General features: G+C 56.3%; 1 protein-coding gene across 1 annotated transcript in view; it reads left to right on the top strand.

The window, feature by feature from the left end:
- CSMD2 (CUB and Sushi multiple domains 2) overlaps positions 1-25160 on the top strand; it is a 376465-nt gene that overhangs the window by 311016 nt on the left and 40289 nt on the right. Inside the window, exons 40-49 of the mRNA XM_068159296.1 lie at positions 2245-2361; positions 2667-2876; positions 5213-5401; positions 8728-8905; positions 10357-10502; positions 15706-15786; positions 16952-17065; positions 19639-19827; positions 21954-22100; positions 23176-23364. Of these exons, the coding sequence (XP_068015397.1) occupies positions 2245-2361; positions 2667-2876; positions 5213-5401; positions 8728-8905; positions 10357-10502; positions 15706-15786; positions 16952-17065; positions 19639-19827; positions 21954-22100; positions 23176-23364 (1560 nt within the window). The remainder of the gene's footprint in view (positions 1-2244; positions 2362-2666; positions 2877-5212; positions 5402-8727; positions 8906-10356; positions 10503-15705; positions 15787-16951; positions 17066-19638; positions 19828-21953; positions 22101-23175; positions 23365-25160) is intronic.

The raw sequence follows: 25160 nt of genomic DNA, 5'->3' as shown, positions 1-25160 counted from the left end.
GTCTGTGAGAGTGCAGTTTTGTGAGGAAGAGTGTGCAAAGAAAACCTCACAAAGGGCAGAGTGTGAAGAAATCTTCGTTGGCTCCAAGAGGAGATTCCCCTGAGCAGGTCCCCAGGGGCTGCCCAGATCTGCCTTGGGCTTGAGTGCTCCAGGTGTGGCTGCAGCACCAACTGCAGCATCCAACCAGGTTGCTTCAGCCAAACAGCATTCACAGAATCAATGAGGTTGGAAAAAGCCTCAGAGATCATCAAGTCCAACCTATCACCCAACACCTCCTGACCAACTAAACCATGGCTTCAAGTGCCTCGTCCTGAAACTTCTTTATGCAGAAAGCAGGTTGGGGTTAGGGGAGGAGGAAGGTTTTTTCCCCCACCTTTAAGGAAAGGTCTGCAGGCTGTGGTTTGTTTTCATACCACTGAAAGTGCAGCTTCAGCTGGAGCCTCTTTATAGAACCCCTGCAGGGTGGGGATTGGAAGGGACCTCTGGAGATCATCCTGCTAAAGCAGGGGCATCAATGGCAGCTTGGCCAGGAGCACAATATCCAGCTGGCTTTGGAACCTCTGCAGAGAAGGAGACTCCACAGCCTCTCTGGGCAGCCTGCTGCAGAGTTCCAGCACCTTCACACCAAAGGAGTTTCTCCTCATGGAACCTCTCATGGCTTCCAGTTTGTGCCCATTGCCCCTTGTCCTGTTGCTGGGCACCCCTGAATGAAGTCTAGCCCCATCCTCTTGCCCCCCAGCCTTTATCTCTTGCTGAGCATTGGTCAGGTCCCCCTCTCAGGCTGCCCTTTTCCAGGCTCAAGAGCCCCCTCTTTACCTGCCCCCAGACTGTACCACTTGATGCCTGACTGTCCCCACTTTGAATCATAGAATTGCCAGGGTTGGAAGGGACCTCAAGGATCATCTAGTTCCAACCCCTCTGCCATGGACAGGGACACCTCACACTACAGCAGGTTGCTCACAGCAACATCCAGCCTGGCCAGCCTTAAAACCCTCCAGGCATGAGGCTTCCACCACCTCCCTGGGCAACCAGTGACTCAACACTCTCATGCTGAAGAACTTCTTCCTAACATCCAATCTCATTCTCCCCATTTCTATTTTTGTTCCATTCCCCCCAGCCCTATCACTACCTGACACCCTAAAAAGTCCCTCCCCTCCTCTTATAGGCCTCCTTAAGATACTGGAAGGCCACAATAAGGTCTCCTCGGAGCCTGCTGCTCTCCTGACTGAACAGCCCCAAGTCCCTCCTTTGGTCTCTAGCAGGTCTTGTGTGAGCAGCAAAGAGCCAGCTCACAGGTCAGGACATCTGCTTGTCCCTGACACCCTCTGAGGAGCAGGGCTGGAGTGTTCTAGGCCCTGAGAGGAAAGAACTGGGCCCTGAATTCCCACCCTGAGTGAAGCAAGCCCGAGGGGCAGAGGCACAGGGGTGAAGGCAGCTTCTTGCTGCAGCTTTTTTTGGCTGTTTCCAATATTTCCCTTCTAGCAATCTGAGAAGTTTTAATATTCATATTGCAGACTTTACAGCTTTGAGAGAGACATTTATGCAGTTAATAGCTTTAGTTAACAGTTATTTCAGGCTCCTGCTGTTCTAGCTTACATCATTTTGCTTTAAAGCAATTAGAAGAGCTAACAGTTCTCCTATCTGATGATCTGCAGGCCAGGAACGAACCCAGAGACAGAATGACTGAGCTGAAGGTCTCGTGCCCACAGGAGCTGCTCTGAAAGAAAGCAGAAGCCCTTCAGCTTAGCATTAAAGCTGGGGGATCCCAGTCTGGAGGGGGATCCTGATGTGATCATGCAGCTGCTGTGATCCTCATCTAGCTGCTGTGATCATGCAGCTGACGTCTAGCTGAGCAGCTGCAGGCAGCAGGGACATCTCCAGCTGGAACAGGCTGCCCAGGGCCACATCAAGCCTGATCTTGAATGTCTCCAGGAGTTTGACCTCAACCACCTTCCTGGGCAGCCTGTTCCAGTGTCTCTCCGCTCTCACTGTGCAGAACTTCTTCCTGATGTCCAACCTAAATCTGTCCTGCTCCACTTTCAAACCATTGCCCCCTGTCCTGTCACCACAGACCCTTCTAAGCAGTCCCTCCCCAGCCTTCCTGTAGGTTCCCTTCAGATGCAGCTCTAAGGTCTCCCTGGAGCCTTCTATTCTCCAGGCTAAACAGCCCCAACTCTCTCAGCCTGACCATGACCCACAGAGACCCCTCAATGATCCTGACCATAAACACTGTTGCTTTTCCAGCCCAGTGTGGAGGAACAGCAGAAGAGATGGAAGGAGTGCTCCTGAGTCCAGGATTCCCAGGAAATTACCCAAGCAACCTGGACTGCACGTGGAGGATACTGCTGCCGGTGGGATTCGGTGAGGCAGAGCCACAGATTGCATCAGGTTGGGAGGGAGCCTCAGAGGGCATCTTGTCCAAGTCCCCTGCAGGCAGCAGGGACACCTCCAACTAGATCAGGCTGCTGAGGGCCTCATCGAGTCTGACCTTGAATGTGTCCAGGGATGGGGCCTCAGCCACAGCCTGCTCCCAGCGCGTCACCACCCTCCCCGAGAAGCTCTTCCTCCGTTCGGTGCCACCCCAGAAGCACTGGCAGGAATTCACCCTCCCCTGTCCTGCCCATCCCCTTGGGCAGGGAGGCAGACTCTCCATTCCTCCTCTGCAGGTGCTCACATCCAGTTCCTGAACTTCTCCACGGAGCCCAACCACGACTACGTGGAGGTGCGCAACGGCCCCTACGACACCAGCAACGTCATCGGGCGCTTCAGCGGCGCCGACCTCCCCGGCTCCCTCCTCTCCACCTCTCATGAAACCACCATCTACTTCCACAGTGACCACTCCCAGAACAAGCCTGGCTTCAAGCTGGAGTACCAAGGTAAGGAGGTCCCAGCAGCGGGGGCATTACAGCAAGGGTGGGGAGACAGAATCACCGAGTCGGTCAGGTTGGAAGAGACCTCCAAGGTCGTCAGGTCCAACCGATCACCCAACCCTCACTGCCTGCACTGGGTTGGAAGGGACCCTCCAGGCTTTTTTTGGCCAAGTCACCTGCAGGCAGCAGGGACACCTCCAAGTAGAGCAGGCTGCCCAGGGCCACATCAAGTCTGATCTTGAATGTCTGCAGGGATGGGGCTTCCACCACCTCCCCCAGCAACCTGTGCCAGTGTCTCTCCACTCTCATTGTGCAGAACTTCCTCCTGATGTCCAACCTAAACCTGCCCTGCTCCACTTTCAAACCATTGCCTCTCATCCCCACCCTAACCCTAACTAGCCCATGGCACTAAGTGCCCCATCCAGGCTTTTCTTAACCTCCAGGGGCATCAACACCACCACCCCCCTGGGCAGCAATGGCCAATCTCTCTTTCTGTGAAGAGCCTCTTTCTAACATCCAGCCTAAACCTCCCCTGGCACAGCTTGAGACTGTGGCCTCTTGTTCTGCTGCTGGATGCCTGGGAGAAGAGACCAACCCCCACCTGGCTACAACCTCCCTTCAGGGAGTTATGGAGAGCAAGAAGGTCTCCCCTGAGCCTCCTCTTCTCCAGGCTAAGCAACCCCAGCTCCCTCAGCCTCTCCTCACAGGGCTTGGAACAGAGACTGGCACAGGTTGCCCAGGGAGGTTGTGGATGCCCCCACCCTGGAGGTGTTCAAGGCCAGGCTTCATCCAGTGGTGTTCAGTGAGAGGACAAGGGGTAACAGGCACAAACTTGAACTTAGGGAGTTCCATTTCAATATGAGAAGGAACTTCTTTATTTGAGGGGGGGTTGAGCACTGAACAGGCTGTCCAGAGAGGCCCTGGATGCCCCCTCCCTGGAGGGGTTCAAGGCCAGGTTGGATGAGACCTTGAGCACCCTGGGCTGGTGGGAGGTGTCCCTGCCCATGGCAGGGGGTTGGAGCTGGATGAGCTTTAAGGTCCCTTCCAACCCAACCCATGCTATGAAAGAGAACAAATCCTGCCCCCAGGTGCTAAGGGTGAGAGCAGGCTTCATGGTTGTTGCTGTTCTGTGGAATTAATTCCATGAGGACTTAATCCTAATGAGTGGAAAGGTGTTAGAGGAAGGCCATGCTTAATCCTTAGAACTGGGCTCTGGTCCCCCCAGGGCAAACAAGAAATGTTCCTGGAGTGCTTTGTGGCAGCCTTTGAGTTAATCCAGCCAGGTTCACTTAGACCTTGGCTCCTGTGGAAAGGGAAGAGCCCTCAGCAGCCAGGAGTTTGCTCTGGAATTGTGCAGCTGCTTTTCAGATCTCAGCTGAAGCCTGAACAGCTCCTGCTGAGGCTGCTGCAGGGAGCTGGGTAAATAAGGACCAGCCCAAATGATCTGAGAAGGGGGCTGGCATGGAGACCTGACAGGAGAAGCAAAAGATGCCCTCAGCACAGCTTTTGGAGAGGTGGGGGGAATGGTGGTGCCTGCCCTGCCTACCCAGCTGGAGTCCTCAGACACCTCCCCACTTTGCTGGAGTGTGAAGTCCTCTGAGCAGCAGCTGCCTCAGCCTCTGAAAGAGTGCAGTGAGGCCTTCAAATGCTCCTTCCCTTGGTGGAGTTGCTGCTCTTTGAAGGTGCTGGACTGGGAATGCCCACAGGAGCCTTGGCCCTGTTGCAAGAGAACCTGAACTTTTCATAGGATCCCAGAATTGGCTTGGCTGGCAAAGACCTTTAGGATCACCCAGCCCAACCTAGGGAGGGCTGAGGAGAAGGCAGTCAAGACCAAAGCTGCTGAGGTTTCCCCCCCAGTGCCCTACTGGGAAGAGCTGGAGGTAGGTGGTGAGGGATGAGCCTCTTGCAACCAGAGAGTTGTTTGGGTAGGGGAAGCCCTCTGGGATCCTCCAGTCCAACCAGCAACCCAACACCCCCATGGCCACCGAACCATGCCCCCAAGTGCCAAGGCCACAGGTTTCTTGAACACCTCCAGGGGTGGTGACTCCACCACCTCCCTGGGCAGCCTCTTCCAGTGCCTGACCACTCTTGCAGCAAAGAAACTGTTCCTCATGCCCAACCTGAATCTCCCCTGGTGCAACTCGAAGCCATTTCCTCTTGCCTCATCACTTTCTCCTTGGAGAGAAGAGCCCCACCCCCAGCTGGCTCCAGCCTCCTCCCAGGGAGCTGCAGAGAGGTGTTGGGCTGATGGTTGGGCTCAGTGACCTTGGAGATCCTTCCCAGCCCCAACAATTCTGTGATTTCCCCTTTAATGGTTGGGTTGGGGTTGTTTTTCTTTCCAGCCTATGAGCTGCAGGAGTGTCCTGACCCTGAGCCTTTTGCTAATGGTGTTGTAAGAGGAGCAGGCTACAACGTTGGCCAGTCCATCTCTTTCGAGTGTCTGCCTGGCTACCAGCTGATTGGCCACCCAGTCCTGACCTGTCAGCATGGCACCAACAGGAACTGGGACCACCCATTGCCCAGGTGTGAAGGTATGGCTTTGGGCTCACCCTGGGAGCGGTTCTGGGGAGGGAAAAGGCTGCAGCTCTCTCTTCTGGCCTCAAGTTGTTCAGTAACTGGGTTGCAAGCTGCTCTGGAAAGGGAAGCATCACTGGAAGCAGGCTGGGAATGTGCTCTTGGAAGGAAGCCTCAAGCCCTGAGGTGCTGAAGCAGGTTCTCAGTGGGCTCAAAATACTTCAGCTTGGTCCTGGGAAAGGTTTGGAACAGCTCCAGGGCAAGGTGTGTGCCTGGGGCTGTTTGAATCTCCTGCTATGGGGGAGGACTATCCCCAGCTGTCTGCTGATGCAGTGCAGGGTGGTTGGCACCATCCTTGTGGTCTGGTTTCTTTCATCCACAGCATTCCTCCTCCTTGGATCCAGCACTGGTTACATACAGCCAGGCCCTGCTCTGGCAGCTCTGGGAGCTCTTAGTGTGGGAAGATTGTGTCCCTCTTTAGTGTGGCAGTGATGGCATCTCCAGGGTGATCCAGAAGGGAGTTCTTCAGCAGCCTTGCATGCTCCCATCTCTGCAGGCCACACATGCCAGGAGGAGCTTGCAAGCTGGAGGATCTGTGTGCTGGGCACTGAAGCTCAGTGTCAGATCCTCTTCTCCACCCCCAGCAGAGCTCTTTCAGCCTTTGGGCCACTGGGCTGAGTTTTGGGTGGTTTGCTGTAGAAGGCTTTCAGAGGAACCTTTTAGAAGCTGAAGGCTGCCTACTGCAGATTTCCCACCCCCCTTCCCAGGAGCACTGACCTTTATCCCAGCCTCTTTACAGCACTTGGGCTGCAAGCACTGTGCACTGGGGGGAGGAAAGGAGAGGTGATATTTATCCTCCTTTTAAGGCTTAAGTCCTTGAACTCTGGGAGAACACAAAGCACAAAGAACTAAATCCTCAGCTGCTCTTTCCCTGACCCCAGCAGGGCAGCAGAGATGTGTCAGCTGGGGACCTCTGCTGTGCTCAGCTGGGTGCTGCTGGCAGGGTTGGTGGCAGCAGGCTTATGCCCTTCTCTACCCCAGGCATCACCTCTGCCAGCTACAACCATCCAACTCTTCCTTCTTCATTGTGTTTTTAAGTAGCTCCCTTGCTCTGGAGCCCTTCTGATGGGAGAGAGGGGTGAGGGGTTAGGTACATTTTGGACCATTTGCTGCTTTCCCCCTCACCCCCTCCCCTTTGTGCACATCTGGAGAGCTGCAAAGGCTGTGCAAGTCAACTCAGAGCCTGCCTTTTCTAGCTTCTGCCTTAAATGGTCCAACTTTTTTGTTTTGCATAGCAGCAAGCAGGCAGCACTGGCAGCCTCAGGCTAACCACCTCCCCTCTCCTCTGCAGGTCACCACCGAAAGGCCTTTTAATTAAGAGAGAAGCTGCAATTCCAAAACGAGTGCACAGAGGCCAAGCTTTCCAGCAGGGCTCCAGGGAGGGCTTTTTTCCCAGTGATCAGCAGGCTGCCTGCTGCTCTGCAGGGCAGAGAGAAACTTGGCCCTAAAGGTTCCTTGGGTCTCTGTTGCAGAGGATGAGTGTCTGGAGCTCCACAAACACACGTGCTCTCCTCAGCTTGGCAGAGCCAGGTGCTGAAGAGAGGGAGCCAGGCTCTCACCTCACACCTGGCACAGCAGCTCAGGGTGCTGGGAGCCTGTGGGGCTGCTCCTGTGCAAAAGAATAGAATAGAATAGAATAGAATAGAATAGAATAGAATAGAATAGAATAGAATAGAATAGAATAGAATAGAATAGAATAGAATAGAATAGAATAGAATAGAATAGAATAGAATAGAATAGAATTAACCAGGTTGGAAAAGGCCTTCGAGATCATCGAGTCCAACCTATCACCCAGCACCATCTGATCAACTAAACCATGGCACCCAGGGCCTCATCCAGGCTCTTCCCAAACACCTTCAGTGGTGGGGACTCCCTGGGCAGCACATTCCAATGGCCAGTCTCTCTTTCTCCTTCCTAAAAGCAGCGGAGTGTTCAGCACAGAGCCTGCGTGAGGGAGTTGTGCTGAGAGGGAGGATGCCTTGCTCCAAGCCAAGGGCTGGGTTAAGGCAGCTCTGTGTGTCCTGGGCCAGAGCTGGCTCAGGCAGGTGCCACTGTCTGTGCTTGCCCCTGAGCCTTTAGGTCTTGCAGCTTACCAGGAGCACTCTGCAGCTGTTGTCATCAAACTCCCATGCCAGGCAGGTCCAGAAGCCGATGCCTGTGCGTGGCGCTTCCAGACTGAGGGACCTGCTGTAGCTCTGCTGCACTGCCTTCAGCAGTCACAGGTTGCAGTGGGTTGGGAGAGACCCTCAAAGGGCATCTTGTCCAACCTCCCTGAAGTCAGCAGGGACAGCTCCAGCTAGATCAGGCTGTCCAGAGCCACATCAGGCCTGATCTTGAGCCACATCCCTGGGCAACCTGTTCCAGTGTCTCATCACCTTCATTGTGCTGAACTTCCTCCTGAGGTCCAACCTAAATCTCCCCTTCTACAGCTTCAAACCATTGCCCCTCATCCTACCACCACAGAGCCTTCTAAACAGCCCCTCCCCAGCCTTCCTGCAGGCCCCCTTCAGGTATTAAAATGCAGCTCTGAGGTCTCCCTGGAGCCTTCTCTTCTCCAGACTGAGCAGCCCCAGCTCTCTCCACCTGGCCTCACAGGAGAGCTGCTCCAGCCCTTCTCCATCCAGCAGGATGGCCTCCTCCTCTCTCTCTCCTTTTCCACTGCCTGTTTCTAATCACCTCTCTTTAGTGTGTGAGTTCATCTGAACCTGGAAGATCCCTGGTGCAAGAGCACTGTCATCTTGATTAATGGATTGGCTGCTGCTGTCACACAAATCATCATCTCCCCCCCGCTCGGATGTTCTCGGTGAGAAGCCAGCTGCTGAGTGCTTCTGGTCCAGGCTCTGCTGGCTGAACAAGTGGACAGATTTGCCCACTGGTGTGAGCTCCTCAGGAGCTGGATTTTCCATGCATGGCTGCAGACAGCTGGTGAAGCCCAAAGACTCTTAGCAGGGCTTGAGAGGGAAAGAGAGAGGGAGGGAGAGTTTGTTTGTTTGCACACCTGGCCGTCACATCTGCCCTGAGCAGTCTCCTTGCAGCTCCTGGAGCACTTCATGAGTGTACTGTGGTGGAATTAAGCTGCAAGTGTTGGCTGTGGCTCTGACAGATAGGAATCAGTCAAGGCAAGAGGTAGAAAAACCTGGGGGGCTGGAGCCCCCTGTGCCTTTGCTGCCTTTTCATCACAGGCGAAGGAAGGAGCCTGGCGAGCAGAGGGGCTTGGGGAGCTCTGCTCTGGGGTCTTGCTCCTTCCTCATGAGCTTTGTCTTTCCTGTCTGCTTCCCTGCAGTGCCTTGTGGGGGGAACATCACCACCCAAAATGGTACAGTTTACTCTCCTGGCTTCCCCAACCAGTACCCCAACTCCCAGGACTGCACTTGGCTCCTGACAGTGCCAGTGGGGTATGGAATCCACCTCAACTTCACCCTGCTGCAGACAGAGCCCTACAACGATTTCATCACTGTGTGGTGAGTAGAGCAGAGGGCTGAGAGCACCAGGAGGAAGCTCTTGCTGAGAAGTGGAGCATCCCAGGGCTGGGGGCTGTGTCAGAGAGGGGGAGGAAGTATCCTCTGGTGACACTGGGAGGAGGAGGAGTTGGAATTCATTGTTTTCAACTCCAGGTGCTTGGTAAAGGCTTTAGGTTAAGGGCCAGGTGCTGCAAAATGGGGAATGTCTGCCAAGAGCTCCTGTTGTGGGCAGGGAACAGCCATGCAGCACTGCTGATCCCTCGAGGACTGAGCTGCTCCTGCCAGGCGCTGGCCACATCCTGCTTTGGGGCTGCACAGCAATCCTTAGCCTTCATGGAGCCTCTGCCTCCTTGCAGCTCTCCCACCCCTGGCCACCCAGCAGCCCCTCTAAGCCCCCGTGCTTGCTTTCTGTGGTCCTCAGCGGTGCCAAGTGAAGCTCATCAGCCCCCTGCAGCGCCTGGGATGAGCAGCCCCAGTCCCACTGCTCTGTCCCAGCCCCCAGCAGCAAGGGGCTGAGCTGCAGGGGGCATGCAGAGCAGCATCCCCGCCGGGCTGGGTCAGCCTTGGGTGGCTGAGCCTCTCTCATCCTCCTGGCTGCTCCCATCAGCCTGGCCCAAATTCTCTGCTGGATGAAGCAAGGAACTTTGCCTGGGAAGCCCAAGGGGCTTTGCAGAGGCCAGCTGATGGATGGTTGACTGCAACTGAAATGAATCTCGTTCAGACTGGGGGAGCAGGAGCTGCTTTTGGCTTCTGAGTTCTCTGATGGACATTTTGGAGGCTCTTCTTGGTTGGTTTTTTCCCCTCCCCTCTTTTCCTCTCTTATCTGTGGCTGCCTGGCTATGGATAGAGGCTGAATGAAGGGAGGTTGGTGAATAATTCACATTTACCAAGGTCCTCTTTGGGTTCTCCTTTTGCCATCAGAGATCCTCAGCCCTGCAACCCCCAGCTGGTCTCCCTTACAGGTTGGGAGCAGCTTTCCCTCCTTGGAGAAGGGAAGAGAAATGGCATCTTCCCAGCCTCAGCCAGGCAAGGGAGCACAGAAAGATTGCACTGACCAGAGAGTTTGTGGCCAAACCCTGGAGCTTTGCCAAGTCCCTATCTGACTTGTTAAACACCTCAGTGTTTGCTGTGGGAAACCCCCTGGGGAAACTGGCCCTAATTCTTCAGCTTCTGAAGTTCAGACTCAAGTTCAGCCTTGTAACTCTCTGCTGGGTGAGCACTGTGCTGCCAGAAGAGCTTACACTGGTTCTAATGAAGTGGGGAGGGGGGCTGGAAGGCCAGGCTGTCTGCCCAGGAAGCTGCTGAGACCGTATTATGGGTGGAGAAAAGGGAGCACAAGGCAGGAGGAGCCTGGAGGAGTTCCTGTGCATGCAGTGTAGGAGGCTGGGCTGTTGCCTGGGGTTAAAGCCAGGTGATAATGCTCTTGTCTTGACTTCCTGGCATGATTTTAGGGATGGCCCACAGCAAACAGCCCCACAGCTTGGTGTGTTCACTGGCAACTCTGCTAAGAAATCAGCCCAGAGCTCTTCCAACCAGGTCCTGATGAAGTTCCACAGCGATGGAGCCAACGGAGGGATCTTTGCCATTTACTTCTACGGTCTGTATCCTGCTTCCCAGCTGCTCAGGGGGGCTGGAGGGGCAGGCAGCAGCTGCTTCTGGGGAGGACTGGTTGTGGGGAAGAGATGGGGGAGGGGGGGAACAAACAAACAACAAAAGCCACACTTTTCCCTGGAGGCTTCCCCAAAGAGCCCAGTTCTACAGGGTCTAGGAGGACAGCCTGAAAGAGTTGGGGCTGTTCAGCCTGGAGAAGGGAAGGCTCCAGGGAGACCTTAGCATCTCAGTGTCTGAAGGGAGCCTACAGAAGGGCTGGGGAGGGACTGTTTAGAAGGGCCTGTGGGGACAGGATGAGGAGCAGTGGTCAGGACCTGCAGCAGGGCAGGTCTAGGTTGGACCTCAGGAGGAAGCTCTGCACAAGGAGAGCAGTGAGACACTGGAACAGGTTGCCCAGGGGTGTGGTGGAAGCCCCCTCCCTGCAGACATTCAAGATCAGACTTGCTGTGGCCCTGGGCAGCCTGAGCTGGTTGGAGGTGTCCCTGCTGCCTGCAGGGGGGTGAACAAGATGCCCTTGGAGGCTCCCTTCCAACCCAAAGCAATCTGTGAGGCTCCTCCCTCTTCCCCAGGCTCTCCTGCTGTGTGTGGTGCCCTGCAGGTCAGCAGAGGTGTGGGAAAGGAGGGGAATTTCCACACGGGGCTCGGCCAGTGCAGTCAGCTGCATCTTTGCCACCCCCCTTTGGGCTGTAACTGCAGGCCATACAATCTCCTGAGGATCTCCAGCGATGCAGATCCTCATTCCTGTGTCAGCTTGCTGGCAGATCTAGGACATGGGAGATGTCCTCCTCCAGCTTTCAATGGCTTTCTTTCCCCCCCGTGCAGTGATGATCAGCACCCTGTCAGAGAACCTTTGTCCTTCTAAATGCCTGCAAAGAGACATTTCCTTAGTGGTGGAGGGAAGGCAACAAAAGGCTGCTTCACAGAGCTGGGAGGCTCAGTAGCACCCCTGGAACACTGCTGCTGCACCTCTGGTGGAGTGGCTTAGCTCAGGTGGCAGCAGGAGCTGGTGTCTGAGGCTGAGGGGAAAGGGATTTCACGGCACAGTAACTCAAGGGGGTCCCGGTGTGGTGCCAAGGACAGGGCTCTGTTTTGCCCTGCTGAGAGCCAGTGGATGTGCTGTGGGAAGGAGCTTCCCTGGGGCTGCATCCCCCCTGTGCCCCAGCCATCCCCACCCCAGCTCTGGCCCCCTGAGGAGAGAGTCACACTGCAGCTGCTGAGTTATCTTCCCACTTCGGCAGAGGCTGCCAAGCACTTCTCAGAGAGCATTTCCTTTACATTTGGGGGACAGTTTCCTTTCCTTTTCCTTCCCCACCCCACCCTCAGGCATCTCTTTCAAAGGGTGCCAGTGGTGTGTCCCATCCTGGAATGGCTCTGCTGTGGAGCAGGCTCTGCCCTGCTGCCTCCCATACAGCCACAGAATGGGTTGGGCTGGAAGGGACCTGAAAGCTCAGCCAGTTCCAACCCCCCCTGCCATGGGCAGGGACGCCTCCCACCAGCCCAGGCTGCTCAAGGCTTCATCCAACCTTGCCTAGAACACCTCCAGGGAGGGCACATCCACAGCCTCCCTGGGCAGCCTGTGCCAGTGTTCCACCACCCTCCTAGGAAAGAGCTTCTCCCTAATGTCCAGTCTAAACCTCCCCTACTCTAGTTTCAAACCACTGCCCCTTGTCCTATCCCCTCAAGCCCCATCTCCTGCTCCTCTGCCATCCCATGCTTGGGTTCTCCCAGCTCATTGACTCCTCCAGGCTCTGCCCTGCTGTGGTGCATTGCAGAGAAGGGGCTGGCAGTCCACATTACAGAGCTGCCACTTCTTTTGCCCCTGCCCTGGCTGAGCTCAGCTCTCTGCACTGGAAGAGGCTGCCCAGGGAGGTGGTGAAGTCCCTGGAGGTGTTCACAAACCTGTGGCCATGGCACCTGGGGGCTGGGCTTGGACTCCATGATCTTTGGGGTCTCTTCCAACCTTGCTGATACTGTGGTGGCCATGGTGGTGTTTGGCTGACTTGATCTCAGAAGCCTTTCCCAACCTTACTGATGCTCTGAGTCTCTGTGCTGGGATTTTTCCTGCCCCATCAGCCCACCCCTCCTGTGTTCCATCCTGCCCCATCCCTGGACCTCCACACAGCATGTTTTTCCACCTACCTTTTGGGAAAGCATTCTCCTCCCCTGGCTCAGGGGTAAGGAGATTGGAACAAGATGAGGTTGGGCTCAAATCATAGAATTGGCAGGGTTGGAAGGGAGCTCAAGGCTCAGCCAGTCCCAACCCCCCTGCCATGGGCAGGGACACCTCACACCACAGCAGGTTGCTCACAGCCACCTCCAGCCTGGCTGCAAACACCTCCAGGGATGAGGCTTCCACCACCTCCCTGGGCAGCCTGTGCCAGGCTCTCACCACCCTCATGGGGAACAACTTCTTCCTAACCTCCAGTCTGAATCTCCCCACTTCTAGTGTTGTTCCATTCCCCCCAGCCCTATCCCTCCCTGACACCCTCAAAAGTCCCTCCCCAGCTTTCCTGGAGCCCCCTGCAGATCCTGGAAGGCCACAATTAGGTCTCCTCAGAGCCTAATTGTGAGCCTAATCCCAGACTGCACAACCCCAACTCCCTCAGCCTGTCCTCACAGCAGAGCAGCTCCAGCCCTCTGCTCATCCTTGTGGCCAAAGACATCCAGAGGTCCCTTCCAACCCCTAGCATCCTGTGCTGCTGGGGAGGCTGCTCCTGGAGCTGTTTCACCTCAGTAGGGCTGCTCCCAGGCCTGGCAGCCCTGCTGTGGTGTGACGATGTGAGCTTCCTGCAGTTAGTAAGAATTAATATTCAGTGGCAGCTTGAGCTCCACTGTCTTAAATTAAAGGGCTGATATAAATTTCAGAGGAAGTTGTGCTTGTCCAGGGTCAGGTGCAGGGGGAGCAAAGATGCAGAGAAGTGCTGAGCAAATAGCAGGGAAATGTCTTTCATTAATATTCATTTAGTTCCCAGCACCATATTTTCACTTTAGCTGTGCTCCCAGCTCTGCTCTGCTCTGTTCCCAGGCAGCCCAATGCCCAAGCCCTCCACAACCATCTGCTTGGAAGCAGATTTGTTCTGCTCCTTGTTAGCTGATCTCTTCTGTTGTGTGTGTTTGTTTTCTTAGAATCAGAGAGTTGTCAGGCTTGGAAGGGAGCTCAAGGCTCAGCCAGTCCCAACCCCCCTGCCATGGGCAGGGACACCTCACACCACAGCAGGTTGCTCACAGCCACCTCCAGCCTGGCTGCAAACACCTCCAGGGATGATGCTTCCACCACCTCCCTGGGCAGCCTGTGCCAGGCTCTCACCACCCTCATGGGGAACAACTTCTTCCTAAGGAGAAGTGGTGGAAACTTTGCTGTCTGCAGTGTTTGGTGAGGTGTGAGGAGCTGGTTCTGCTCAGCAGCTGGGTTTCTGCTCATATAATCATGGGATGGTTTCTCTTGGAAGATATCTTCAAGATCCTTGAGTCCAACCATCAACCCAACACCACCATGGCCACTAAACCATGGTCCAAAGTGCCATCTCTCTGTCTTTTGAACACCTCCAGGGATGGGAACTCCACCACCTCCCTGGGCAGCCTCTTCCAACCCCTGACCACTCTTGCAGGGAAGAATTTGTTCCTCATCTCTAACCTAAACCTCTCCTGGTGCAACTTGAGGCCATTCCCTCTCAGCCCATCACCAGATATAGAATCATAGAATTGTCAGGGTTGGAAGGGAGCTCGAGGCTCAGCCAGTCCCAGCCTCCTGCCACGGGCAGGGACACCTCACACTGCAGCAGCTTGCTCACAGCCACATCCAGCCTGGCTGCAAACACCTCCAGGCAGGAGGCTTCCACCACCTCCCTGGGCAGCCTGTGCCAGGCTCTCACCACCCTCATGGGGAACAACTTCTTCCTCACAGCCAATCTCAATCTCTCCATTTCTAGTTTTGCTCCATCCCCCCCAGTCCTATCCCTCCCTGACACCCTCCAAAGTCCCTCCCCAGCTTTCTTGTAGCCCCCTGCAGATCCTGGAAGGCCACAATTAGGTCTCCTCAGAGCCTTCTCTTCTCCAGGCTGAACAGGTTAGAGAGAAGAGACCAACCCCATCTGACCCCAACCTCCTTCCAGGGACTTGTAGAGAGCAATGAGGTCTCCCCTTAGTCTCCTTTTCCCCTGGGTACATCCCAATTCACATTCAGGCTGGGAAACCCCCCCAAAAAATACCCTTAGATGGGCAAAGAGCACAAGGTCTGCCCTGGTTTGGCTTCCATGAGGCTCTGCCCTCAGCTTTGCCCAGGTTGCTGTGTGAGCTGCAAGCTGCATGGAAGGTTTGCAGGTGAAGGCAGGAGTGCTGCTGGAATTCTGTGCAGCAGGAACCAAGGAGTGATTCCAAGCTAAAAATAAGCCAGGGAGTTCTGTGCTCTCTGCTCAAGGACAAGCAGCAGGGATGAAATTCTCTGGGTAATTATTGCAACCCCCTGGCTGCTGGAGCAGTCTGAGACCTTTCTGGGGCTGACCTAATACTCCACTGAGGTCAGCAAGATTCACAGATTGCATGGGGTTGGAAGAGACCTTCCAAGGGCATCTTGTCCAGTCCCCACCCTGCAGTCAGCTGGATCAGACTGCCCAGGGCCTCCTCCAGCCTGCATGTCTCCAGGGATGGGGCTTCAACCACAGCTCTGGGCAACCTCTTCCAATGTTCCACCACCCTCATTGTGAAGAACTTCCTCCTGATGGCCAAGATCTCTCCCATGAACCCAGAAGTGTCAGTAATGTTGCCTCAGGTCAGCCCCCACCACTCAGTGTCACCCCAGTGCTGTCCTGGCTCCTGCATCTCCACAGTCTGACCAGAAGCCTTTTCCTGTCAGGTGTAAGAAGGTGGAGGAAGCTGCTTGGGAGCACAAATACTTGGATCCATCTCTGGTTTGGAGGGGGAAAGGAGAGGGGAAGGGACTGGCTGCACTTTGGCCAATTCCTTCTCCTGATGGTGCTGGGAGGATTTGCCTCAGTGTCTGCTGTGCTTAGCAGTGAGAGGAGGCAGCAGTGTGCCCTTGTGGGTGGTGCTGCTCTGGTCAGGGGGTTGGACTGGATGATCTCTGGAGGTCCCTTCCCACCCCTAACTAATATTCTGTGTTTCTGTGATGGCTGTGGCTGCTTCCCCACCCCTTCAGCTCACCACCTCCTCCTCTTCCCTTGCTCTTCCAGCCTACCAGCTCTTCAGATGCCAGCCTCCCACCATCGTCCCCAACGCAGAGATCATCACTGAGAACGAAGAGTTCAACATAGGTAACCTCTCCTGGTCCTCCTTCCAGCCCCTCCAGCTGCTGGCAGTGCCCACAGGAGGGCACACACCGCTGCCACCCCCCAGCTGGGGGCTGCAGGAGGCTGTGTGGCATGCTGGAGCTGCCCTTGCTGGACACTCAGCGTTCCCAGCCAGGCTGCTCTGCTTCCCCCCAAGGCCTTTCCCCTCTGCTCGTGCAGAAGTGCTCTGGCTGTGGTCAGAGCCCTGGAGCCTGCTGGCAGCCACACAGATCTCTGCCACAGGAGCAGTTCCCAGGGGTTTCAAAGCAAGCAGGGGGTGAAGGCTTCGAGGCCATCACTCTTCTTTGGAGAGCCTTTCAGCCACCTCCACTCTGCTTGCTGGGCTCTGGCTTTCCCTCTGCTGCTCACAGCTATAGCCACGTCTTAAACGGTGCCTGCAGCCAGCAGAGTCACCCTGGCTAGCTCTTAAAGCAGCTTTTTAACCCTGGCTGCTCTCTTGGAGGAAGCCTCCACCTGAGACAGCTTGGACAAATCAAAATGGTCTGGGTGGCATGAGAGCAGATTTGTCCAACCAAGACTCCAGCCTGACTCTTTACCCCTCTGATTCCTGCCTCTGCCCCTTGTGTTTCACCCCTGCCCCTTCTGCTTTGCCCCTTTTACCCCTCTTGCCCCTTCCCCTCTTGTTTCTGCCCCTTCCCCTCTTGTTTCTGCCCCTTCCCCTCTTGTTTCTGCCTCTTCCCCTCTTGTTTCTGCCTCTTCCCCTCTTGTTTCTGCCCCTTCCCCTCTTGTTTCTGCCCCTTCCCCTCTTGTTTCTGCCCCTTCCCCTCTTGTTTCTGCCCCTTGCCCTCTTGTTTCTGCCCCTTCCCCTCTTGTTTCTGCCCCTTCCCCTCTTGTTTCTGCCCCTTGCCCTCTTGTTTCTGCCCCTTGCCCTCTTGTTTCTGCCCCTTCCCCTCTTGTTTCTGCCCCTTGCCCTCTTGTTTCTGCCCCTTCCCCTCTTGTTTCTGCCCCTTCCCCTCTTGTTTCAGCTCTGCCCCTTTCATGTCTGCCCATTCATGCCACACCTCCATGGCAGAGGCACAGACAAGAGGTCTCTGCCCCCTCCCCCCATGGTGCCCTCCTCCCAGGGCACATTTCAACCTTCCTGAGTGGATCCTTCTGTGGGGCCAAGATGGTTCCTCTCTGTCTGCAGGTGACATAGTGAGGTACAGATGCCTCCCTGGCTTTACCTTGATTGGGAATGAAATCCTGACCTGCAAACTAGGCACTCACCTCCAGTTTGAAGGACCTCCCCCCACGTGTGAAGGTAAAGCCGGGGGGGTGCCCAGCGTGGCAGCTGCAAACCGTGGCAGGGGGCTGCCAGGGGAGGGAGCAAACTGGGTGGCAGCTCAGGGGGAGCTTTCCTTGCGCATCTTTCATCTTTGGGGTTGGTTCTCACACATCCAAGGTCCCAGCAGAACCTCCTGAGGAGGGTAGTGAGGCACATCTGTGCAAGGGAAAGGCTCTTCTCAGCCACCTCACAGCAGGACACCCTGGCTGGGCTCAAGAGACCCCCAGCAAACAGCAGTGAGAGGTTTGCTGGCTGGCTGGCTGCTGATAAATGCCAGGGGAAGTTCCTCCACCCCTGGCTAGTGTGGGGGTTCCATACCATCTTTGGGTGGGGGGTGTCAGGGAGCTACTGCTGAGAGCCCCACAGAGGCTGCAAGGATGCTTAAGGGAATAGAACATCTCTGTGAGGAGGAAAGGCTGAGAGCCCTGGGGGTGTGGAGCCTGGAGAAGAGCAGCCCCAGAGGGGAGCTGAGCAGTGCTGAGCAAGAGCTAAAGGGTGGGGGGCAAGAGGCTGGGGCCAGACTCTTTTTACTGGTCCCAGTGGTAGGGTGAAGGGTGATGAACACAGACTGGAACCCAGGAGGGTCCCTCTGAACAGGAGGAGAAAATCCCTTTGCTGTGAGGCTGCTGGAGGCCTGGAGCAGGCTGCCCAGAGAGGTTGTGGAGTCTCTTGTCTGGAGAGCTTCCAAACCACCCCCTGGCTGTTGTGCTCCTGGGTGCCCTGCCTGAGAGAGGGGTTGGATTGGATGATCCCCAGAGGTCCCTTCTGACCCAGACCCCTCTGGGATTCTGTCAGACACTTCCCAAATTTGGCTTAGCCCCTAAAAGCCCTTTGCAGGGAGGCACTTCTGCAGCTTGCCCTTGCCTGCAGAGAGGCTGAGCAGAGCTAGAGCTGAGCCCCAGCCTGTGCCTGCCTGCATCTCTGAAGTCATTCCAGCAGTCACCCAAACGTCCTTACCCAGCGAGGCAGGGGGGAGGGAAACTGCTGTGACAGTTTGCCAGTGATCCATGAGCAGCCAAAGGAGGAGCAGAGTCCTCCAGCCAGGCAGTCCTGCCAGGAGCAGCTTCCCCATGAGTGCCAGGGGATGGATTCCATGGGAGGAAGGAAGCCAAGCCCCGAGCAGGCTGCCTTGTCCACCTTGCTGCTGCTCAGGAGCCATCCCAGAGACCTTTCCCTGCTGCCTTCTTGCCTTATTTATCCTCTTTGGATTCCTGCTGCTGCTCCTTTGCACTCCAGCAGTGATTATTTCATCTCCTCCCTTCCCTCCTATCTCAACAGTTTAACCATGTAATGGGATCTCTTTTTCTCCACCCCCCCAGAGCTTCATTCTCTCTGAAGCAGCCTGAACTGAAGGAGAGGAGGGGAGGGCATTCAGTTATTTACTGAGGGTTCCTAGCCTGGGGTGGTGGTGAAGGGACTGCTTCAGTTGCATCTGGCCACCAATTTATAGAGGTCATAAAGGAAGCACTGATGGGCTTCAGGCCTGGGGAAGGAGACACTGCTCTTGCTGGGTCCTGCTGCCTGCTGGCTGGTCACACCAGCCCAGCAGCTGCCCTGGGCTTCAGTGGTGGTTATGGAGAGGCAAAGCCCTCCTCCTTTTTCAGGCTTTGTTTGCTCATTCTCTCTCTTTGCCTCCTCTTCTGGGGTGCTTTTGCTGCTCTTTTCCTTCAGCATTTTCAGCTGGATGCAGTACTTCCAGCAGCTGGGTGGGGGTGGAGGGGTTGAAGGAAGGAATTGGAGTTCTTTAGGCTGGAGAAAAGGCTGAGGGGAGACCTCACTGCTCTCTACAAGCCCCTGGCAGAAGGCTGGAATCAGTTAGGGGTTGGTCTCTTCTCCCCAGCATCAGGTGATAGGAGAGGAGATGGCCTCAAGCTGCATCAGGGGTGGTTTAGGTTGGAGATTAGGAACAAATTCTTCCCTGCAAGAGAGGTCAGGGGTTGGAAGAGGCTGCCCAGGGAGGTGGTGGAGTCCCCATCCCTGGAGGGCTTCAAGAACCCTGGGGCCATGGCACTCAGGGACCTGGTTTGATGGCCTTGGTGGTGTTGGGTTGATGTTTGGACTGGGTGATCTTAGAGAGCTTTTCCAACCAAAACAGTCTGAGGATTCTTCTCCCTTGCTTACCAACTCCCTGGGTGACCTGGGGCAAGCCTGCAGTTCCACACCTTCCTCCAAGCCCAGGAAGAAAGCTGCCACAACGAGGGTGGTGAGCCTTGGTGCCATGGTCTAGTCATGAGGGCTGTGGTGACAGGCTGGACTGGATGATCTTTGAGGTCTCTTCCCACCTTGGTGATGCTGTGTGGTACTGTGTGACACTGGGACAGGCTGCCCAGAGAGGTGGTGGAGGCTCCATCCCTGGGGAGATCCAAGGTCAAAGTTGCTGGGGCCCTGAGCAACCTGACCTGAGCTGGAGATGTCCCTGCTGACTGCAGGGGGGTTGGACAAGATGCCCTTTCAGGGTCCCTTCCAACCCAGTGTGTTTCTGCTCTCTGAATCCTTCCCCTGCCAACCAGGCCAATCCCTCTTTTGTGTCTCCTCCGCGCTGCCTGCAGTGCACTGTCCGATGAACCAGGTGCTGACAGACTCCACCGGAGTGATCCTCAGCCAGAGCTTCCTGGGGAGTTACCCTCACTTCCAGACCTGTTCCTGGGTGGTGAAGGTGGAGCCTGGCTATAACATCTCCCTCACCATCGAGTACTTCCTGAGTGAGAAGCAGTATGATGAGTTTGAGATCTTTGATGGTAAGAGTTTGATGATCAGGGGCTTGGAGCACCTCTGCTACAAGGAGAGGCTGAGGGAGCTGGGGGTGGCTCAGCCTGCAGGAGAGAAGGCTCCAGGGGGGGACCTCATAGTGACCTTTCAGTACCTGAAGGGGCCCTACAAGAAGGATGGGGTATCTGAAGGGGGCCTACAGGAAGGCTGGGGAGGGACTGCTCAGGATCTCAGGGAGTGATAGGACTAGGGGGAATGGAATGAAGCTGGAGGTGGGGAGATTCAGGCTGGAGGGGAGGAGGAGGTTCTTCACCATGAGAGTGGTGAAGCCCTGGAATGGGTTGTCCAGGGAGATGGTTGAGGCCCCAGCCCTGGAGGTGTTTAAGCCCAGGCTGGCTGAGGCTCTGGCCAGGCTGATCTAGTGTGGGGTGTCCCTGCCCATGGCAGGGGGGTTGGGACTGGCTGATCCTTGTGGTCCCTTCCAACCCTGACTGATACTATGATACTATGACTGTTTGCAAAGGTCTGCAGTCACAGGCCGAGGGGCAATGGCTTCAAACTAGAGAAGAACAGGTTAAGGATGGATGCTAGGAGCAGCTTCTTTACCATGAGGGTGGTGGAACACTGGAACAGGTTGCCCAGGCAGGTGGCTGAGGCTCCATTCCTGGAGATATTCAAGGTCAGGCTTGACAGGGCTCTGAGCAACCTGATCCAGTTGGGGATGTCCCTGCTGAGTGCAGAGGGGGTTGGACTGGATGAGCTCTGGAGGCCCCTTCCAACCCAGAGCACTCTATGATAAGAGACTCCCCAGAGGGACCTTCACTGGGGGAGTTTGCTGCTGATCTCTGAGCACCCTGGGGAGGGCTTTCCACCACTCCACCTATAAGCTTCTCTTGGGTTTGAAGCAAGCTCCTCCTAAGACTCCTTGATCCTCTGGATGAGAAATGCTCAGAGGTTTGGGGGGTTGGGTGGATCCCAACTATTTGTGGAAGGGAGAGGAGTTAGCAAGCTCCTGAGAGATACTGCAGCAGAGGCTGGTGGGAAGGGATGGGTTGTGGAGGGAGGAATTCTCACTCCTGAAGCCCATGCAGACCAGGTGAACCCAGAGGGGATCTGTCAGGGCTGCTGCTGAAGCAGCTTTGTAGCAGAGGTGCTGTGCTGCTGCTCCTGTGCTTGCCCAGCAGGGGCTGAGCTGAAGGCTGCTGGAGCAACGTGGAGCATGCTTGCTGCTGGAGTATCCTTGCTGCTGGAGCAACATGGAGCATGCTTGCTGCTGGAGCAATGTGGAGCATGCTTGCTGCTGGAGCAATGTGGAGCATGCTTGCTGCTGGAGCAACATGGAGCATGCTTGCTGCTGGAGCAATGTGGAGCATGCTTGCTGCTGGAGTATGCTTGCTGCTGGAGCAACATGGAGCGTGCTTGCTGCTGGAGCATGTTTGCTGCTGGGGCATGCTTGCTGCTGGAGCATGCTTGCTGCTGGGGCATGCTTGCTGCTGGAGCATGCTTGCTGCTGGGGCATGCTTGCTGCTGGAGCAACATGGAGCGTGCTTGCTGCTGGAGCATGTTTGCTGCTGGGGCATGTTTGCTGCTGGGGCATGTTTGCTGCTGGAGCATGTTTGCTGCTGGAGCATGCTTGCTGCTGGAGCATGCTTGCTGCTGGGGCATGCTTGCTGCTAGGGCATGCTTGCTGCTGGAGCAACATGGAGCATGCTTGCTGCTGGGACATGCTTGCTGCTGGAGCAACATGGAGCATGCTTGCTGCTGGGGCATGCTTGCTGCTGGAGCGACATGGAGCATGCTTGCTGCTGGAGCATGCTTGCTGCTGGGGCATGCTTGCTGCTGGAGCGACGTGGAGCATGCTTGCTGCTGGGGCATGCTTGCTGCTGGAGCGACGTGGAGCATGCTTGCTGCTGGAGCAATGTGGAGCATGCTTGCTGCTGGAGCAGCTCTCCCTGGCACCAGCTGGGCTCTGTTTGCTGCTGGTTCCCCAGGAGCCCCAGGCAGGAGCTGCCGGTGCTGGACGTGCCACAGGCTCCTGGTGGTGCAGCTCCACGCTGCGCCTGTGCCTCCTGCGGGAGCACTCTGCCTCAGAAGGTGCACAGATGGCTCTCTGCCTGCCAGCCCTGGCTCTTCCTCATCCCCTCCTTCCTTGCAGGTCCCTCTGGCCAGAGTCCACTGCTCCTGTCCCTGAGTGGGAACTACTCTGCCCCTCTGACAGTCACCAGCAGCGGGAACAAGGTCTACCTGCGGTGGTCCTCTGATCATGCCTACAACAGAAAAGGCTTCAAAATCCGCTACTCTGGTAAGCCTGGAGGCCTCTGCCAGGGACCTGCCCGCATCTTCAGCCAAGGATCTCCACAGAAGTGCTGCAGAGGGCCATCTGTGCTGCCCAGAGCTGCCAAGGGTTGGGCAGGAGCACAAACCTGGGGTCCTCCTGAGCTGTGAGGCTGGGGAGGGCAGGTTTCCTTCCAGGAGGAGCTGTGGGGCTGTGGCTGGTTTCTCAAGCTCTCTTTAGAGCCAGAGCCAGCAGGTGCAAGTGCAGATGACGTGGCTGTGGGTGATGAAAGCCATCCCATGCCACTAAATCGTTGTGTCCTTGCAAGGAGGCCATGCTGAGATGTGTGAGGGTGAGCAGAAGCAGCACAGAGTGGGTTGGCTTGGAAGGGACCTTCCAGCTCACCCAGTTCCAGCCCCTCTGCTGAGAGCAGGGACATCTCCCACCAGCCCAGGCTGCTCAAGGCCTCATCCAGCCTGGTCTTGAGCACCTCGTGGAAGGTGGCATCCACACCCTCCTTGGTGCATGAGGCACAACTGAGAATCATAGAACTGTTTTGTCTGTTGAGTCCAGCTGTTGACCCACCCCCACCAACCATGGCCCCAAGTGCCATGGCCACAGGTTTCCTGAACCCCTCCAGGGATGGGGACTCCACCACCTCCCTGGGCAGCCTCTGCCAATCCCTGACCACCCTTGCAGCAAGGAAATTGTTCCTCCTGACCAACCTGAATCTCCCCTGGTGCAACTTGAGGCCATTTCCTCTTGTTCCAGCACCTGTCTGAGCCCCACCTGGCTCCAGCCTCCTTTCAGGGAGCTGTAGAGAGCCAGAAGGTCTCCCCTCAGCCTCCATTTCACCAGACCTGACACTCCCAGTTCCCTCAGCTGCTCTTCCTCAGCTCTGTTCTCCAGACCCTCCCCCAGCTTCATTGCCCTTCTCTGGACCCAGTCCCACTCCTCAGCATCCTTCGTGGCGTGAGGAGCCCCAGCCTGAGCGCAGCACTCAGTGCCCAGTGCTGAGGCCAGGGGCTCCTCTGCAGGAGGGCACTTAGTCTTGCTGCTGCCAGCCCACTGGCTGATTGGTTTCTTCCACCCTTCTGCCCAGCTCCTTACTGCAGCCTCCCTCAGCCCCCAGCCCATGGGATGATCCTGAGCCAGACAGGGCTGCAGCCTGGCAGCACCGTGCGCTTCGCCTGCGACAGCGGCTACCGGCTCGTGGGGCACAGCACCACCACCTGCACCCAGCACCCCCAGGGCTACTTCCACTGGAGCCAGGCCATCCCACTCTGCCAAGGTGAGTGCACTGCCAGCAGCTGGCAGTCCCAGGGGGGGCTGAGGAAAAGGCAGTCAAGACCAAAGCTGCTGAGGTTCCCCCCTCCCACTGCCCTGCTGGGAAGGGCTGGAGGTAGGTGGTGAGGGATGAGCCTCTTGCAACCAGAGGGTTGGGAAAGCCCTCTGAGATCCTCCAGTCCAACCATCAACCCAACACCCCCATGGCCACTAAACCATGGCCCCAAGTGCCATGGCCACAGAGTTTTGAACCCCTCCAGGGAAGGGGACTCCACCACCTGCCTGGGCAGCCTGCTCCAATCCCTGACCACTCTTGCAGCAAAGAAATTGTTCCTCATGTCCAACCTAAACCTCCTCTGGTGCAGCTTGAGGTCATTTTCCCTCATCCTCTCATTTGTTACTTGGGAGAAGAGGCCACCTGCCTCCAGCCTCCTTTCAGGAGTTGCAGAGAGCAGTGAGGTCTCCCTCAGCCTCCTCTTCTCCAGGCTGCACCCCCCCAGCTCCCTCAGCTGCTCCTCCCCAGCCCTCTTCTCCAGACCCTTCCCCAGCCTTGGTCCTTTCATGGAGCCACTCCTCCATGTCCAGAAGTGGATCTAGTGCTTGAGGTGTGGCCTCACCAGTGCTGAGTCCAGGGGAGAACAATCCCTGCCCTGGTCCTGCTGGCCACACCATTGCTGTCCTAGGCCAGGATGCTGGTGGCCTTCTTGGCCCCCTGGGCACACTGCTGGCTCCCATTCAGATGGCTGTTGACCAGCACTGCCATGTCCTTGCCTCCAGGGCCCTGGGAACAGATGGGCAAGGAGGGAAGGGAGCAATTGTTTGGGAGAATTTGGGATGAGGGAGAAAGCAAACATCTGGGTGAGGACTCCCAGTGCAGAAGCTTTGAACCCTCAGTGAAGACATGGCCAGGCCTTGGTTAAGGCTGGGGGAAGCTACTGCTTGGCAGAATCTGGAAAAGCTGGCAGGAGCACTTGGATCCTGCTGGGATTTAGTGACTGGAGCCATTCAAGCTCAGCCTTGATGTGGCCCTGGGCAGCCTGAGCTGGTTGGAGGCATCCCTGCTGCCTGCAGGGGAGCTAGACACGATGCTCTTTGAGGGGCCCCTTCCAACCCAATCCAACCTGTGACTCTGATTTCCCTCTGGTGTGTCCAGAAGTGTCCTCTCAGGTCTGGGTGCATCAATTTGGGGGGGTGAAAACCTCCTTGGGATTCAGCTGGTGCCCAGCTCCTGGTGGCTTCATCCAAGATTTAGGCATGTGCTTGTTCCTTCCACTTCTCCTCCCTAATTAACCAGAATCCTTATGACACCTCACACTTAGCAGAGGGCTCCTTCCCAGCAGGGCAGGGGGGAGAGGGTGGGGTGGGTGCCCTCAGGGGGCTCTGCTCCTGCCCTGGTTTGCCTCACTGCTATCTCCACTTCCTGATTGCACCTTTCTCTCCAGCTGCCACTCATCCCCCTGCCTTTGTGTGCAGAAAATGCCCATCTTTATTCTGATGAAGCCTTTCAGTGGCTTTGAACATTCAGCCATGTTCCAAGCAGCCCAGCACTGGGGATTAATATTGCATTGGCTTGCCTGGAAGCCAGCCAGGGAAGCAGGACAGCGCAGGCAGAACCTCACCGCAGCCTCTGCCCTCTCGTCCAGGGCTACTCAGTGTGGGAGCTGCCCAAGAGCCTTGCAAAAATCCTTTCTGTGCTCCTTGAGTCTCTTTGGCAATAGCAGAGGGGTGGAAGCAGCCCTGCCTCTGGTGGGAGAGTTTGTGCTGGGGCTGTTTGTGCCCCTTTGGAGCCCTCCCGGGGCT

The sequence above is a fragment of the Melanerpes formicivorus genome, unplaced genomic scaffold (genome assembly GCF_026170545.1).
Source record: "Melanerpes formicivorus ecotype bairdi unplaced genomic scaffold, bMelFor1.0.p_v2 SCAF_45, whole genome shotgun sequence".
Taxonomy (NCBI): Eukaryota; Metazoa; Chordata; class Aves; order Piciformes; family Picidae; genus Melanerpes; species Melanerpes formicivorus.
This window is presented reverse-complemented; position numbering and strand designations above follow the sequence as displayed.